The sequence below is a fragment of the Mustela putorius genome, unplaced genomic scaffold (assembly GCF_011764305.1).
Source record: "Mustela putorius furo isolate JIRA1106 unplaced genomic scaffold, ASM1176430v1.1 tig00003845_pilon_pilon_pilon, whole genome shotgun sequence".
NCBI classification, from domain to species: domain Eukaryota; kingdom Metazoa; phylum Chordata; class Mammalia; order Carnivora; family Mustelidae; genus Mustela; species Mustela putorius.
In genome coordinates, this window is record NW_025421998.1 from 87,431,134 (window position 1) to 87,443,762 (window position 12,629).

The 12,629-nt window shown below is 43.3% G+C and overlaps 1 protein-coding gene across 4 annotated transcripts in view; it reads left to right on the top strand.

The window, feature by feature from the left end:
• EXOC4 (exocyst complex component 4) overlaps nucleotides 1-12,629 on the top strand; it is a 730,537-nt gene that overhangs the window by 25,208 nt on the left and 692,700 nt on the right. For all 4 annotated transcript variants that reach the window (XM_045062998.1, XM_045062999.1, XM_045063000.1 and 1 more), the window contains exons 2-3: nucleotides 498-687; nucleotides 12,351-12,545. In XM_045062998.1, the coding sequence (XP_044918933.1) occupies nucleotides 498-687; nucleotides 12,351-12,545 (385 nt within the window). The remainder of the gene's footprint in view (nucleotides 1-497; nucleotides 688-12,350; nucleotides 12,546-12,629) is intronic.

The window sequence follows — 12,629 nt, forward strand, 5'->3', positions numbered from 1 at the left end:
TGCCTGCCTCTCTGCCTACTTGTGATCTCTGTCAAATAAATAAAATCTTTAAAAAATAAATAATATCCAGTGTCCAGAAAAAAAAAAAAAAACCCAGTATCGAGCTTCTGGTTAATCTTGCAAGAAAACTGCACCTGGAAGTCTTCAGGTCTCCTTGGTCAGTCTTGTCACTGAGATGGTGAATGGAATTCCTGGGATTCAGACAAGCAAATTAGAACCTGCCCGGACTCTCGCAGAGTTCCTGCTGCCCACCATCTAATTAAGATTCGTGTGCCAAGGCAAGAGTGGAGGGAAAGGCTGCTCGGACAGGCAACCACCAAATCCACTTAGATGGGCTCCCGAAATGTACTAGGAAGGTGGCGTCCGTGTTTTCTGTTAGAAACATGTTTCACTTCCTACCCCCTTAGGGAGGGGAATGTGCTCGTGGATTAACTCCTCTCTCTTCCTTTTTTGCTTTTAAATGTGACTGAGCTTGATACAGCCTCTGTCTTCACCAGGACCCTGTCGACCAGTGATGATGTGGAAGACCGAGAGAGTGAGAAGGGGCGTCTCGAGGAGGCCTATGAGAAGTGTGACCGGGACCTGGACGAGTTGATTGTGCAGCACTACACGGAACTGACCACAGCCATCCGCACGTACCAGAGCATCACGGAGCGCATCACCAACTCCCGAAACAAAATTAAGCAGGTGGGCCTCCTTGTCCTCTTGGGATTGTTGCCCTCCGTTAGGCCAGGGGTCGTAGTGTGTGGAGGCGCCGAGCTAGCGGTGACTGGCCTGAGGAGGGACTCATAATGACAGTTTCTGGGAGTTTTGCCGTGTCTGGAAAGCCTGGCCGAACAGGAGCACTGAGGGTGTCCTAGAATCGCCTCCCCGCTGTGTCTTATCCTTGGCTTCTGCTGCTGTTTCTCGTCGCGTTGTAAAAGGACAAGGGGAAGGTGGCCTCCGCGTGAGGACATGAAAGGGGAGCTATTTGAAGACCCAGGGCCTCTTACTATTAGAGGCTCCCATTTCTGTGTATCCCATGTATTTAATAGGCTCCTGTCACACATTGTGTGCGTGTATTGCTGTAGCCCTTGAAACAGTTTTTGATATCTGGGCTTTGAGTGTGTCCCCTCATTTGAAGTGGGTTGTGACTTCTGTGCACTGACGAGACATTCCGGATATGATTGTGACAAGGAACCCCGACTTATGAATTAGGGAGACCTGTATTTATGAATACTGAAATTCTTTTTTTTTTTTTTTTTAAGATTTTATTTATTTATCAGAGAGAGAGGGAAGAGAGCGAGCACAGGCAGACAGAATGGCAGGCAGAGGCAGAGGGAGAAGCAGGCTCCCTGCTGAGCAAGGAGCCCGATGTGGGACTCGATCCCAGGACGCTGGGATCATGACCTGAGCCGAAGGCAGCTGCTTAACCAACTGAGCCACCCAGGCGTCCCTGAATACTGAAATTCTTGAATACCCCTCCTTAGTGGCGACAAGCATGCAGGAACTTCCGTTTTGTCATTTTTCTCTATTTTGCAGCGATTTCTTGTTCATTCTTTGTTTCCTCCTCTCTCTCTTGCTACTTCTTGCCCCATTCTCTTCCTGCCTTTGGTCGTGGGATCTTAAAAAGCTCTGGTTCCTGGCTGCCATGTTGTTACTGCCTAAAGGACAAAGTGGGTTCCTCAAGGGTATTTTTGTATATGGCCAAGGGATGAACCGACCATCGATGACCGTCGTATCATAGTCCTGGGGTCTCTGGCTGCATGTTTGGAGGATCACTCCTTAAATTGCTTTTAGTAGCAGTCTCCTAACGGTAACTGCTGCCACTTAGCACTGCTTCCTTGCCACACTTGACTGTTCCTCGCTCAACAGATTTAGGATTTGAACGCTGGTCTCCCTAACTCTTAAGCTCCTTGCTGCTGGTTTTCAGACCTCTTTTAGGCAGTAACCGCGCTTCTTAAAATGAGCTGTCTCGTGGAACCCCGACATCCTAGCTGCCTCTTATGTGGTGTTGGGGTGTGAGATGCAGAGCCTCATGCTTGGTCTCCTCCATACTCTGCAGCTGCCCCTGCAGCACTTCTGTGCCCACGGGGCTGCACAGACCATTTGAAATGAGCCGCCAGTGCTGTTGATTGGTTCTGAATTCGCTGGACTGTCCCTGCCCAGTAACAGCTGTGTGTATCGCTTTCCCACATGTTCTCTTGTCTGTCTTCTAGACCTTACCTGAAGGTTTTCCAAGCACTTTCTTAAATTATTCTTAGAAAAATGCTGTTGACACTTGAGTTTCAGCCTCTAAGAGGACCATTTTGAGAATCAGCAAGCTCTTAACCTTTTCTGAAGCAATTTGATGACCTCTTTACATTGTACAATTAACTGGGCATTTTCAAAAGGGGTACTATAATTCTTTGCCTTTACAAATGGTGAGTTCATCCTGTGGATTTATCTGTGAAACTAGGCAAAGCTATAGATCAGTTTAAAGTCACCGGTAGTCCATTTTGACCCAGTATACTGAGCTCGAGAGGAGTCCGAAAATGAATGTCTAGTGCTGCTGACCTTCTGGCTTTGCCCTAGGTAATCACAGTAAGGGTGAAGGTTTGGTATTTCTGTTTTCTGATTAGTCTGCTTGGCTGAATGGACTTTGTCCTCATGTCAAGGGAAACCTGCAGTGGTTTCTGCCTTGACTCCCTGTCACTTGGAGTTGATAGCCTCTTTGCCCAGATAGTTTTGGCTCATATTGAGAAAGAGTCTCCTCTTGATTATTTCACATTTGTTTTAGCAGCCACAGTCTGTTCGCCATCCTCATTTTTAAGTATGCTGGAATTTTGAGCAAAAGAAAACAAAAAGAAAACTTTATTACATCAGACACTTGTCAAAGTAAATGTCACCTAATTCTATTATGGATTAGCTCAATATTGGGAAGAGAAAGGGCTAAAGCTCTTTTTAAAAAAGCCTTTAATAATGGATAAGTGAGGAAAGAAAAATGGATGTGTATTTGTTTTTATTGTCTAATTTGACAGTTTTGTACTGTGAAAGTCCATTTCTTATCACCAAGGAAACACTGATGTGTTCTTATTCATCTTTTCCTGTCATTTCTGGTTTTTAATTGCACTTTGGATTATGTACAAAATATAGGTGTATATATTTACACACCTATAAATAATCATGCATATTTTTAAAATAAAAGTGGGGATGACTGAATCATGACGGTGCTGTGTTGTTTTATATCCAGTAAGATAGTGAGCATGTGCAGATTTGAGCTGAAATTTTCTTCCTGCTCTCTGCCAAACGAATATAATGAGGATTCATTCAGCAAAACCTGTGGAGCACTAGCCGTGTGTCTGGTTCTGTTTTCACTGCTGGGGTTATCCCCACGGAGAACACCTATCCCTGTCTTCACGCAACTGACGTGCTGTGGGCGGGGACAGAAAAACAAAGTAGGTGATGTTTAACCACGTGGATTGAGTCTCTGTGTGAAGTGTCTGTTTTGTGCTGAGCATTGATCGAGGCTCTGGGGTATAGAAGTGAATAAAACAAATTCCTGGCCTTGTGGAGTTTATGTTCTGGTTTCCATTCTATTCAAGGGAAACCCACTGTACATTAGTACAGTGTGCTATAACAGATGGTAAGCAGTGCCGTGCTTTCAGAGCCAAAAGCCAGGAAGGGAGAATTGTGAATTGCTGTTTAAATGGATCGGTCAGGGGTGCCTGGGTGGCTCAGTGGGTTAAGCCGCTGCCTTCGGCTCAGGTCATGATCTCAGGGTCCTGGGATCGAGGCCCACATCGGGCTCTCTGCTCAGCAGGGAGCCTGCTTCCTCCTCTCTCTCTCTGCCTGCCTCTCTGCCTACTTGTGATCTCTCTCTGTCAAATAAATAAATAAAATCTTTAAAAAAAAATAAAATAAATGGATCGGTCAGGGAAGGCTTGACTGAGGGGACGTTTGAGCCAACACCTGAAGGAAGTGAGGGAGAGTGAAGGGAAGCACCTTAGGAAGAAGGATTGGCAGGTGCAGAAAGATCCCGAAGCAAGAACATGATTGGAATTTGGGGGAAGCAGCTAGGAGGCCAGTGGGGCTGGAGCAAGATGGGATGGGGGAAGGGAAGGGGAAAGTGGCTGGAGAGACAGAGCTGGTAGATGAGGTGCAGTATGGTGGGTCAGGTCACCGGGGGTTTTAGTGACTGTAAGGACTTGGTTCATAACTCTTGAATGTGGTGGGAATCCACTGCAGTAAACTTTTGAACACAAGAATGACATGATACAATTTATGAATTTTAAAATTTATATTTAAATTTAAAATTACTGTACCTGACACACCGAGTAGATTTCATTGGGGACCACGGCAGGTGAAGATGTTCATATTCATGCTTTTAGAGCTTGAGAACACAGAACTGTTGACATTTCCCTGGTAATAGTTTCATCTATGGATGTATATTAGTAGAATCTAAGTCTTTGAGGATAATGAGATGATAGAGTTGACTCTTTTCCTAGAGAGTCAAGTCTACTGGGAATTTTTTTTCTAGATTAAAAAAAATACATGTAAATAAAAGAGCATGTATGACTGATCATTTCAAGTAATGTGGATAATCAGAATCCTTAGGCTATCCTATTACTGTTGAATACGTATTGATACCCGTCAGAATGACATGTTACTGCGCTAGAAAACCTAGAATCCGTGGGTTCTGCCGGTCTCTAATAATGACGGTTACAGCAGCAGCATCAAAATAGATGGATATGAATGGGTACAAGCTGGGGACTTGGGGGGCACAGGTGATACTTGCTGGTCTTTGAATGGGAATGTTTGCTCTGCGCTGTGGGGCGTGGATGAGAGGACATCAGATTTCTTTAAAGACACTAAGTATCTGTCTCATGTTCATCCCAGGAGCTGGTGAAGGGAAAATGGACTTGTCTCTATGGTGAATGCACACACTTCACATTTCACCTCAGTTTCAGCTGCCCCAAGTTGGTACTAGATCAAGCTCTTAACTCATTTCTCTTGCCTGTAGTTAGAAGTAACTGTATGTGATCATTCAAACAAAGTTGTTGAGGGTTTAATCATTGAGTAGTGCCACATTCATTACTTAACAATTAAAATAAGTTTGTGGCTTTTTTTTTTTTTAAAGATTTTGTTTATTTATTTGACAGAGATCACAAGTAGGCAGAGAGGCAGACAGGGGGTGGGGTGGGGGAGGAAGCAGGCTCCCCACTGAGCAGAGAGCCCAATACGGGTCTCCGTCCCAGGACCCTGGGATCCTGACCTGCGCTGAAGGCAGAGGCTTTAACCCACTGAGCCACCCAGGCGCCCCAAGTCTGTGGCTTTTATATGAAAGTATACCTTGAGGGGTGCCTAGGTGGCTCAGTGGGTTAAAGCCTCTGCCTTCGGCTCAGGTCATGATCCCAGGGTCCTGGGATCGAGTCCTGCGTCGAGCTCTCTGCTCAGCAGGGAGCCTGCTTCCACCTCTCTTTCTGCCTGCTGCTCTGCCTACTTGTGATCTTTGTCCGTCAAATAAATAAATAAAATCTTAAAAAAAAAAAAAAAAGAAAGTATACCTTATACAAGAAAATGTCACAGTAGAGCAACATGGATGTAGCAGGAAATTATTTACAGCCCAAAGGTAAGGGGAGAAAACCCTGGCTGCTTCTTGGAGAAAGGAAGAAAAGCCTAGAAAGGGACATGCTCGACAGTGGGCAATAAAGAGAAAGCATAATTTAAAATCTAGGCAGTAGAGTATGTGAAGGCGTTCACAAGAATTATGAGGTCGTGTTTCCATAAGTTTGTGTATCTGTATTTGTGTACTATGTCCAGACTCTGTGACTCAAAGGAAAAGTATTACTCTTGGAAAGGGTTCAGTGGAGCCTCTCAGAGAATTTAAGACCATAGCATGGCAGCTAAACAAAACAAAACAGAACAAAAAAACCCTGAAGGGAACAAAAGCATGGGAATAAAAGTTTGAGGGTAATTTAAAAGTGATCGGTAGTTCTAAAGGGCTTTAGAACAGAACAGTGAGTAGTGTTTCTGCATGTCATTCCTTCCAGATACTTTGTATAAGACTATGGAAAAAAAGGGGTTGGACACATGCCAGGAGAATACCCGTGAACACGTTTATATGTAGATTTATTTTTAGCTACAGAAGAGAAAACAAATTTTGTACTCTCAGAATTAAGAATAACGTCGACTGTTACATTAATTTTCAGTTAACATCCCTTGCTTATGGGGAACTTTGTAGACTCTTTCTAGTCTGTAGTTGCAGTGGGGGGCTTGCACATTCGTTATGCTTTATTACAGATACTATGCGCACCCAAAGGCATCCCCCCTCCCCCCACCCCAGTTATCCTTGAACAAAACCAGAAAATCATTGAATCTGATGATGCGAGGCCTGTATCCATCAGCCTCTCTTATATCTGTCTCTGTTTCTATCTCACAAATGCGACCATGTTGTAACTCGGAGGCCCTGGGCAGTTTTCCTCTCTTTTATCTTCCCCAGAACAGGTTGCAGATAGTTCTGTTTCTCTGCTTTCTGTATCATCTCACATACCCATTCACAATAACCTCTTGGTTATCTTCTCTTTTTCTAATAGGTTCTAATTAGAGTGACCGGAGGATCTTGTATATTGAAACTGAAATTCTTGCTGGGGCCACACAGGCGATTAGGAACAACCATGAAGTTACTAGAAGTTGAAGGAAGCAGAGGAAACTTGTGTTTGAAGAATGATTTCTATACTTGGGTTTCAATGTGTTGATTTGAATAGCTTGACTATGGATTTATTGCAGGGACACACAGTAGCAAAAGTTTTCAATCTTAATGATCCTGATAAATTCAGTAGAGTGGAATTAAAATGCTGTAACCACACTGAGAAATAAAAGTTTAGATGTAACTTGGTACTGTTCTCACATTTTAGATGTTGTTACTCGTTGATAGCTGCAGTGCGGTTTCTTTCTTTCCTGCATAAAAAGCATTTATCAAACTGTAATTTACCTGCAATAAAATACAGTATTTTAGAGTACAGTTCAGTGAGTTCTGGCAAATTTATATATCCTCGAATGTATTCCCATCCACCCCAGAGAGTTCCCTCCTGCTTCCTTGGAGTTAAAATTCTGTGTTCCCTCTTTATCCCCTAACCCCTCCACATCCTGTACCAAACAACTCCTGATTTAAATCCCTTCACTATATGGGGCGCCTGGGTGGCTCAGTCGTTAAGTGTCTGCCTTTGGCTTGGGTCATGATCCCAGGTTCCAGGGATTGAGCCTTGCATCATGCTCTCTGTTTGGCGAGAAGCCTGCTTGTCCCTCTCCCCCTCCCCCTGCTTGTGTTCCCTCTCTCGCTGTGTCTTTCTCTGTCAGATAAATAAATAAAATCTTAAAAAAAAATGAAATAAATCCCATCACTATAGATTATTTTTTATTTTTGCGTGTTCTAGAACTTCGGTATGTACTTTTTTGCACCTGGCTTCATTTGTTCATCAAAATGTTTGAAATTCTTCTTATTTCTTCTCTTTTATTGCCGAGTAGTATTCCCTCCTGTCGCCCAAGTTTTAAAATAACATTTCTTCATAACTAGGACTTTCTAATCAAAAAGTTGAAGCCTCAGGGCAATCTAATATTAAAAGTTCTTGTAGCTTCTTACATCTGCGACTTTGGCTAATAACTTAGTTTAGGGAATAATTTTGGTGATGTACAGTTTCCACATAGCCTGATGCCAACTCCCCCACCCCCAAACACAGACTCAAGTTCTACCTTCCTTTTAGTTTCCCTCCATGTAGTAGGCAAAGAGGGGAAGTGAGCTGACTGCATTGTATGTATCTTAGTGTAAAATGCCTTAATGGTCTTTTTTCCAGTGAGAAAGGAGTTTGCTCAACTTTACTGACAGTAAGTTTATTCCTCCCTCTCTTGCTCAAGAGCCTAGTTGGGTGTTACATGACATGCAATTTATTTTTACCAATTTCCATAGTAATGATTAAAAAAAAAATCTGAGAATTATAGAACCAAGTCGAGAAGAGTAGAATATTAGAAATCAAACTTTAACAGATTTTTAATTAAGATTTAAGACACAATGGACTTAATAGCTGGAAATCCTAGCCCAGACACCAAGAACTCCAAAGAGGATCTGGGAATGACAGCCTTGAGAAATAGGTTTCGGTAGTCCTTAATAATTGGCATTAAGAGATACACAGTTGTAGGGTATTGATTAGGGTTCAAGGGTAGAGCATGGGAAATATAGTCAACAATATTATAACAACTTTGTATGGTGACAGAGGATGACTGCACTTAATCGTGGTGAGCATTTTATAATGTATATGATTGTCCTATCACTGTGTCGTCCACCGGAAACCAATACTACATGTCAACTATACTTCAGTTAAAAATTTAAGAAGTCAAACCCACAAGTGATGACAAAAACGGTACTTCCCCATCTCATGCTTCCCCAGTCCCAACTGCAAAACCTCAAAGGTACTGACTATTATTACTCTTAGGGAAATGCTTACAGTAATCTCGACTTTTCTATTTTAAAGATTTTATTTATTTATTTGACAGAGAGATCCCAAGTAGGCAGAGAAACAGGCAGGGGGGGGGGGAGCCGGCTCCCTGCTGAGCAGAGAGCCCCATGTGGGGCTGGATCCTGGGGTCCTGAGATCATGACCTGAGCTGGATGCAGAGGCTTAACTCACTGAGCAACCCAGGTGCCCTGATTTTTCTCTTTTAGACATGGTGTAAGAGCTTCTAGCTATGGAAGATGGGGATTTAGGTCTGCCTCCCACTCTTTTCCCTACCCTACTTCATCTTCTTCCCTCAACCTCTCTCTCTCTCTGGTTGTATCCTAGGTTTTGGTTAAATAGATGGTGCTAATTTTCTTTTCTTTCTTTTTTTTTTTTTTTAAAGATTATTTATTTATTTATTTGACAGAGAGAGATGACAAGCAGGCAGAGAGGCAGGCAGAGAGAGGGGAGGAAGCAGGCTTCCCACTGAGCAGAGAGCCCGATGAGGGGCTCGATCCCAGGACCATGGGATCATGACCTGAGCCGAAGGCAGCGGCTTTACCCACTGAGCCACCCAGGTGCCCCGGTGCTAATTTTCTTAAAACCACATAAATATTTACCTCTAAGCCATCCAGCGTACTGTTTGTGCTTCTACAATTTCGTTGTTGCTGCTTTCCTTGTAATTACTGATTGTTCCTGTTGTCTTTCTTCTGCGTTGGTTTTCCCCTTCCCTGGATCCCCTGTTTGCCATCTTCTGTTTTTCTCTTGTGTTGATGGAGTGTGTTTTTTGCTAGCTTGCTGAGATATCGTGCATATAAGGTTTATTTATTTATTATTATTTTTTTTTTTTGGAGAGCTTGTATGTCTGAAAATCTCTTTATTCTTTCCTCACACTTGATTGATAGTTTTTCTGGGAAATAATTCTCTCTCAGGATTTTGAAGCTATATTATTCCTTTGTCTTGTAGCTTTTAGTGTTACTGTTGAGAACAGTCTGATGCATTCTGATTCACGGTTCTTTGTATGGATTTCCTTCCTCTCCCCTCCGCCCTTGAAAGCTTTTACGATTGTCTCTTTATCCCTGTGTTCTCACATGTCAGGATAATGTGCCCTGGCTTGGGTCTTTTCTCACTCCATTTTCTTGAGCACTTGGTGTGCTTTTTCAATTTCAAAACACGTGTCTTCTGGGACACTTTTTTTTATTATCATTTTATTGGTATTTTTCTCCACTCCATTTGTCTCATTGTTCCTACCCTGGACCTCCTATTTGGCAAGTAGTAGACTTCTTGGATCAATCCCCTCATTTTCTTTTATCTTCTCTCTGTTGTTTTTGTTTTATTCTCTGGAGATTTCCTCAAGGGTAGCTTCTAGCCTTTATATTGGATTTTTTTCCCATCATATTTTCATTTCCAAGAGTTGTTTTGATTCTCAGTTGTTGTCTTTTTTTAATAACGTCCTATTCTTGTTTCATTGATGAAATGCCTTCCCCTGTTTTTCCTAAGGGATCTTAATTATAGTTTTTGTTTCCTGTATAGATGTTTGTCCCATACCACGACCGCCCCCCCCCCCCCCCAGCACCTTTTCCTTTTTGTTTGTTTTGGTGCCTGACTTTGCATATTCCAGGCTTTCCTTGGCTAACTACCTGAATGGAAGAGGGAGGAGGTGCAAAGCTGATTGTGGGCCTTGTCTAGTGGTGAGTGGGCAGAGACCCAGCGGTTTCCTGGGTGAAACCCCCGATGTCACTAACTCGAGGTCTTTTTGCCTGGTCACCTTTCCCAGGGAGAGCCCCACGTTTCCTGTGTTGGGGCTGAAAGTCCAGCTGAGTGTGTTCAGAGCCCCCTGGCCAGAGGCCAAGGGGGCTGAGGATGTTACTGTTCCATAGACCCACTTTGATCTCGTTTTTGGGTTTGCTGTTCACTGCCTCACACCCTTCCCTTAGCCCGGATCCTTTCTGATTTTCAGGTCATAAACCTTCTATTTGGCCACCGTTTGGCGGGGAGGGCATTTCCTATTTGTGTGGTTGGTTTGCTGAGGCTCCAGGGCTCCAAATACGCCTTATGGAAGGTGTGAGCCCTGTATTCCCGCCTTCGGTGCTCTTGGTGCTTCTTGTCCACGGTAGCAAACTGCACTCCACGCTAAGCCTTCCACGTTATTCTCCTCTGCTGAATGACTCACGTTCCAGCCTTCTTGCCAGCCTCAAAGGTTTTGTTACCATCTCTTATATGCCATTCCCGCCTCTCTGTTCTCCTTTTTAGGTGCTTTATGCTTAGAAGATTTTTCTTTTTTAATCACTTTGGAAGTGCAGAAGATGGTAATTAGAACTGTCTTCAGTAGATTTTCAAAGGGATCCATGACTCCCCCCAAAGCGAAGAATCATTCCACTGTGCTTATCAAGAGAGATTGCAAAATCTCTTTATTTATAAAGTGTTCTTTTTTACATTGGAGAGTTTCTTAAAGGTGGGATTTGGTATTGCCCTGCAGTTATCGGTGGAATAGAGTGAATGCTTTCTCAGGAAGCATTCTGGTCTCAGCATTCTGTCTTTCTGTTTCCCATGTGTGTTGGAAAAATGTTGAAATTTAGTTTCATAATGACCAGAAGCACAATATTTCTGAGTACGTGCACCGCCACACCAAATCTCGCAGAAGACAGATTTTCAATAGTCAGAAACATGGTAGACTTTCTAGGGTGGAGGAAATGTCCTGTGTTCGATTGTTTGGATTGTACCGGTGTCTTGCATTAGCTAAAACTAATCAAATAGTGTACCTGACATGTATTCATAAATCTTACCTAAAATGAAACACAAAATAACTACTCTCTATCTCTCTCTTAAGAAAAAAAAAGGTTGGGTGTTGTGCCTGGGTCGCTCCGTCGGTTAGGCATCCTACTCTTGATTTTGGCTCACGTCATGATCTCAGGGTAGTAAGACTGAGCCCCGCCTTGGGCTCTGTGCTGGGCATGGAGCCTGCTTAAGATTCTTGCTCTCCCTCTCCCTTGCCACACTCCCCCCTTCTTTCTCTCTCTCTCTCAGAAAAACAAAAACAACAAACACTGTAAACAAATACTGAATTCTAATTTAAATAAAAATATATGTGAGGAATGTCAAAAGTATAGGAGAGTAGCTCTGTGAACTGTGGAAGGCCACGATTCTTTTTATTTCTTGTCATAAAAATCTAAAAGTATTAATTAGAATATGGACATATGCTCCTCATGTACCTTGTGACTACCTCTCCCCCACTCCTCCTCCTCCAGTTTTGTTGAGCTGTGCCCTACTGGTCACCAAACGGCAGATGGATGAGAATGCTTGCGATGGTCTTATTTAATATCTAAAAATCTTTGGTATGTGCTAGTTCCTCTTGTTTTGAGATTATCTCTAGATGTGTCTACTCTTTTCTGGAAAACGGGCTTATTTTCATGTCAGTCGAGATGAATACGCAGTTCCTTGGCTATAAACTTCCTCTGACTTAGGGATGTAGGATGATCCGAGTGACCTATCAGCTGAATAAGAAGCATGCAGAGAAAATGGGTGAGGAATAATAGCATTGACTCTATCAGGCATTCTCTTTTAGATATTTTAACCTTAGTGGGTGGATATTTTAACATATTTTCAGAGATCTCTTAGTCCTACGTCCCTTTTTCTAGATTCACTCAGAGGTAGGTTAGGAATTGTTTTCTCATTTCACAGGAGAGCAAAATACACCCAAAGTTGGAGGCCACCCATCCAGGTGAGTCAGTGTCAGAACCAGGATGAGAATTTTGCAAGCCGACCAGCCATGGGGATCAGTGGGAGGGGGGATTAGGAACAGTTCCCTTCTAGTGACACTAACGAAGACAACTGACCAGGTTATAGGTTTTGGATGGCAAGACTTTGGGCTGACTTGACGTTCACGCTGTTTTCTTGTAGGTGAAAGAGAATCTGCTTTCGTGCAAGATGCTGTTGCACTGCAAGAGGGACGAGCTTCGGAAACTGTGGATCGAAGGAATTGAACATAAGCATGTCCTGAACCTGCTGGATGAAATTGAGAATATCAAGCAAGTGCCTCAGAAGCTGGAACAGTGCATGGCGAGCAAGCACTACCTCAGTGCCACCGACATGCTGGTGAGAGCACAGTCGCACTGACGGTCATTCCCGCTAAGCTAGGAGAGCCCTCGCTCTCGTACCCCAAGCGCTGGCTTTCATGTC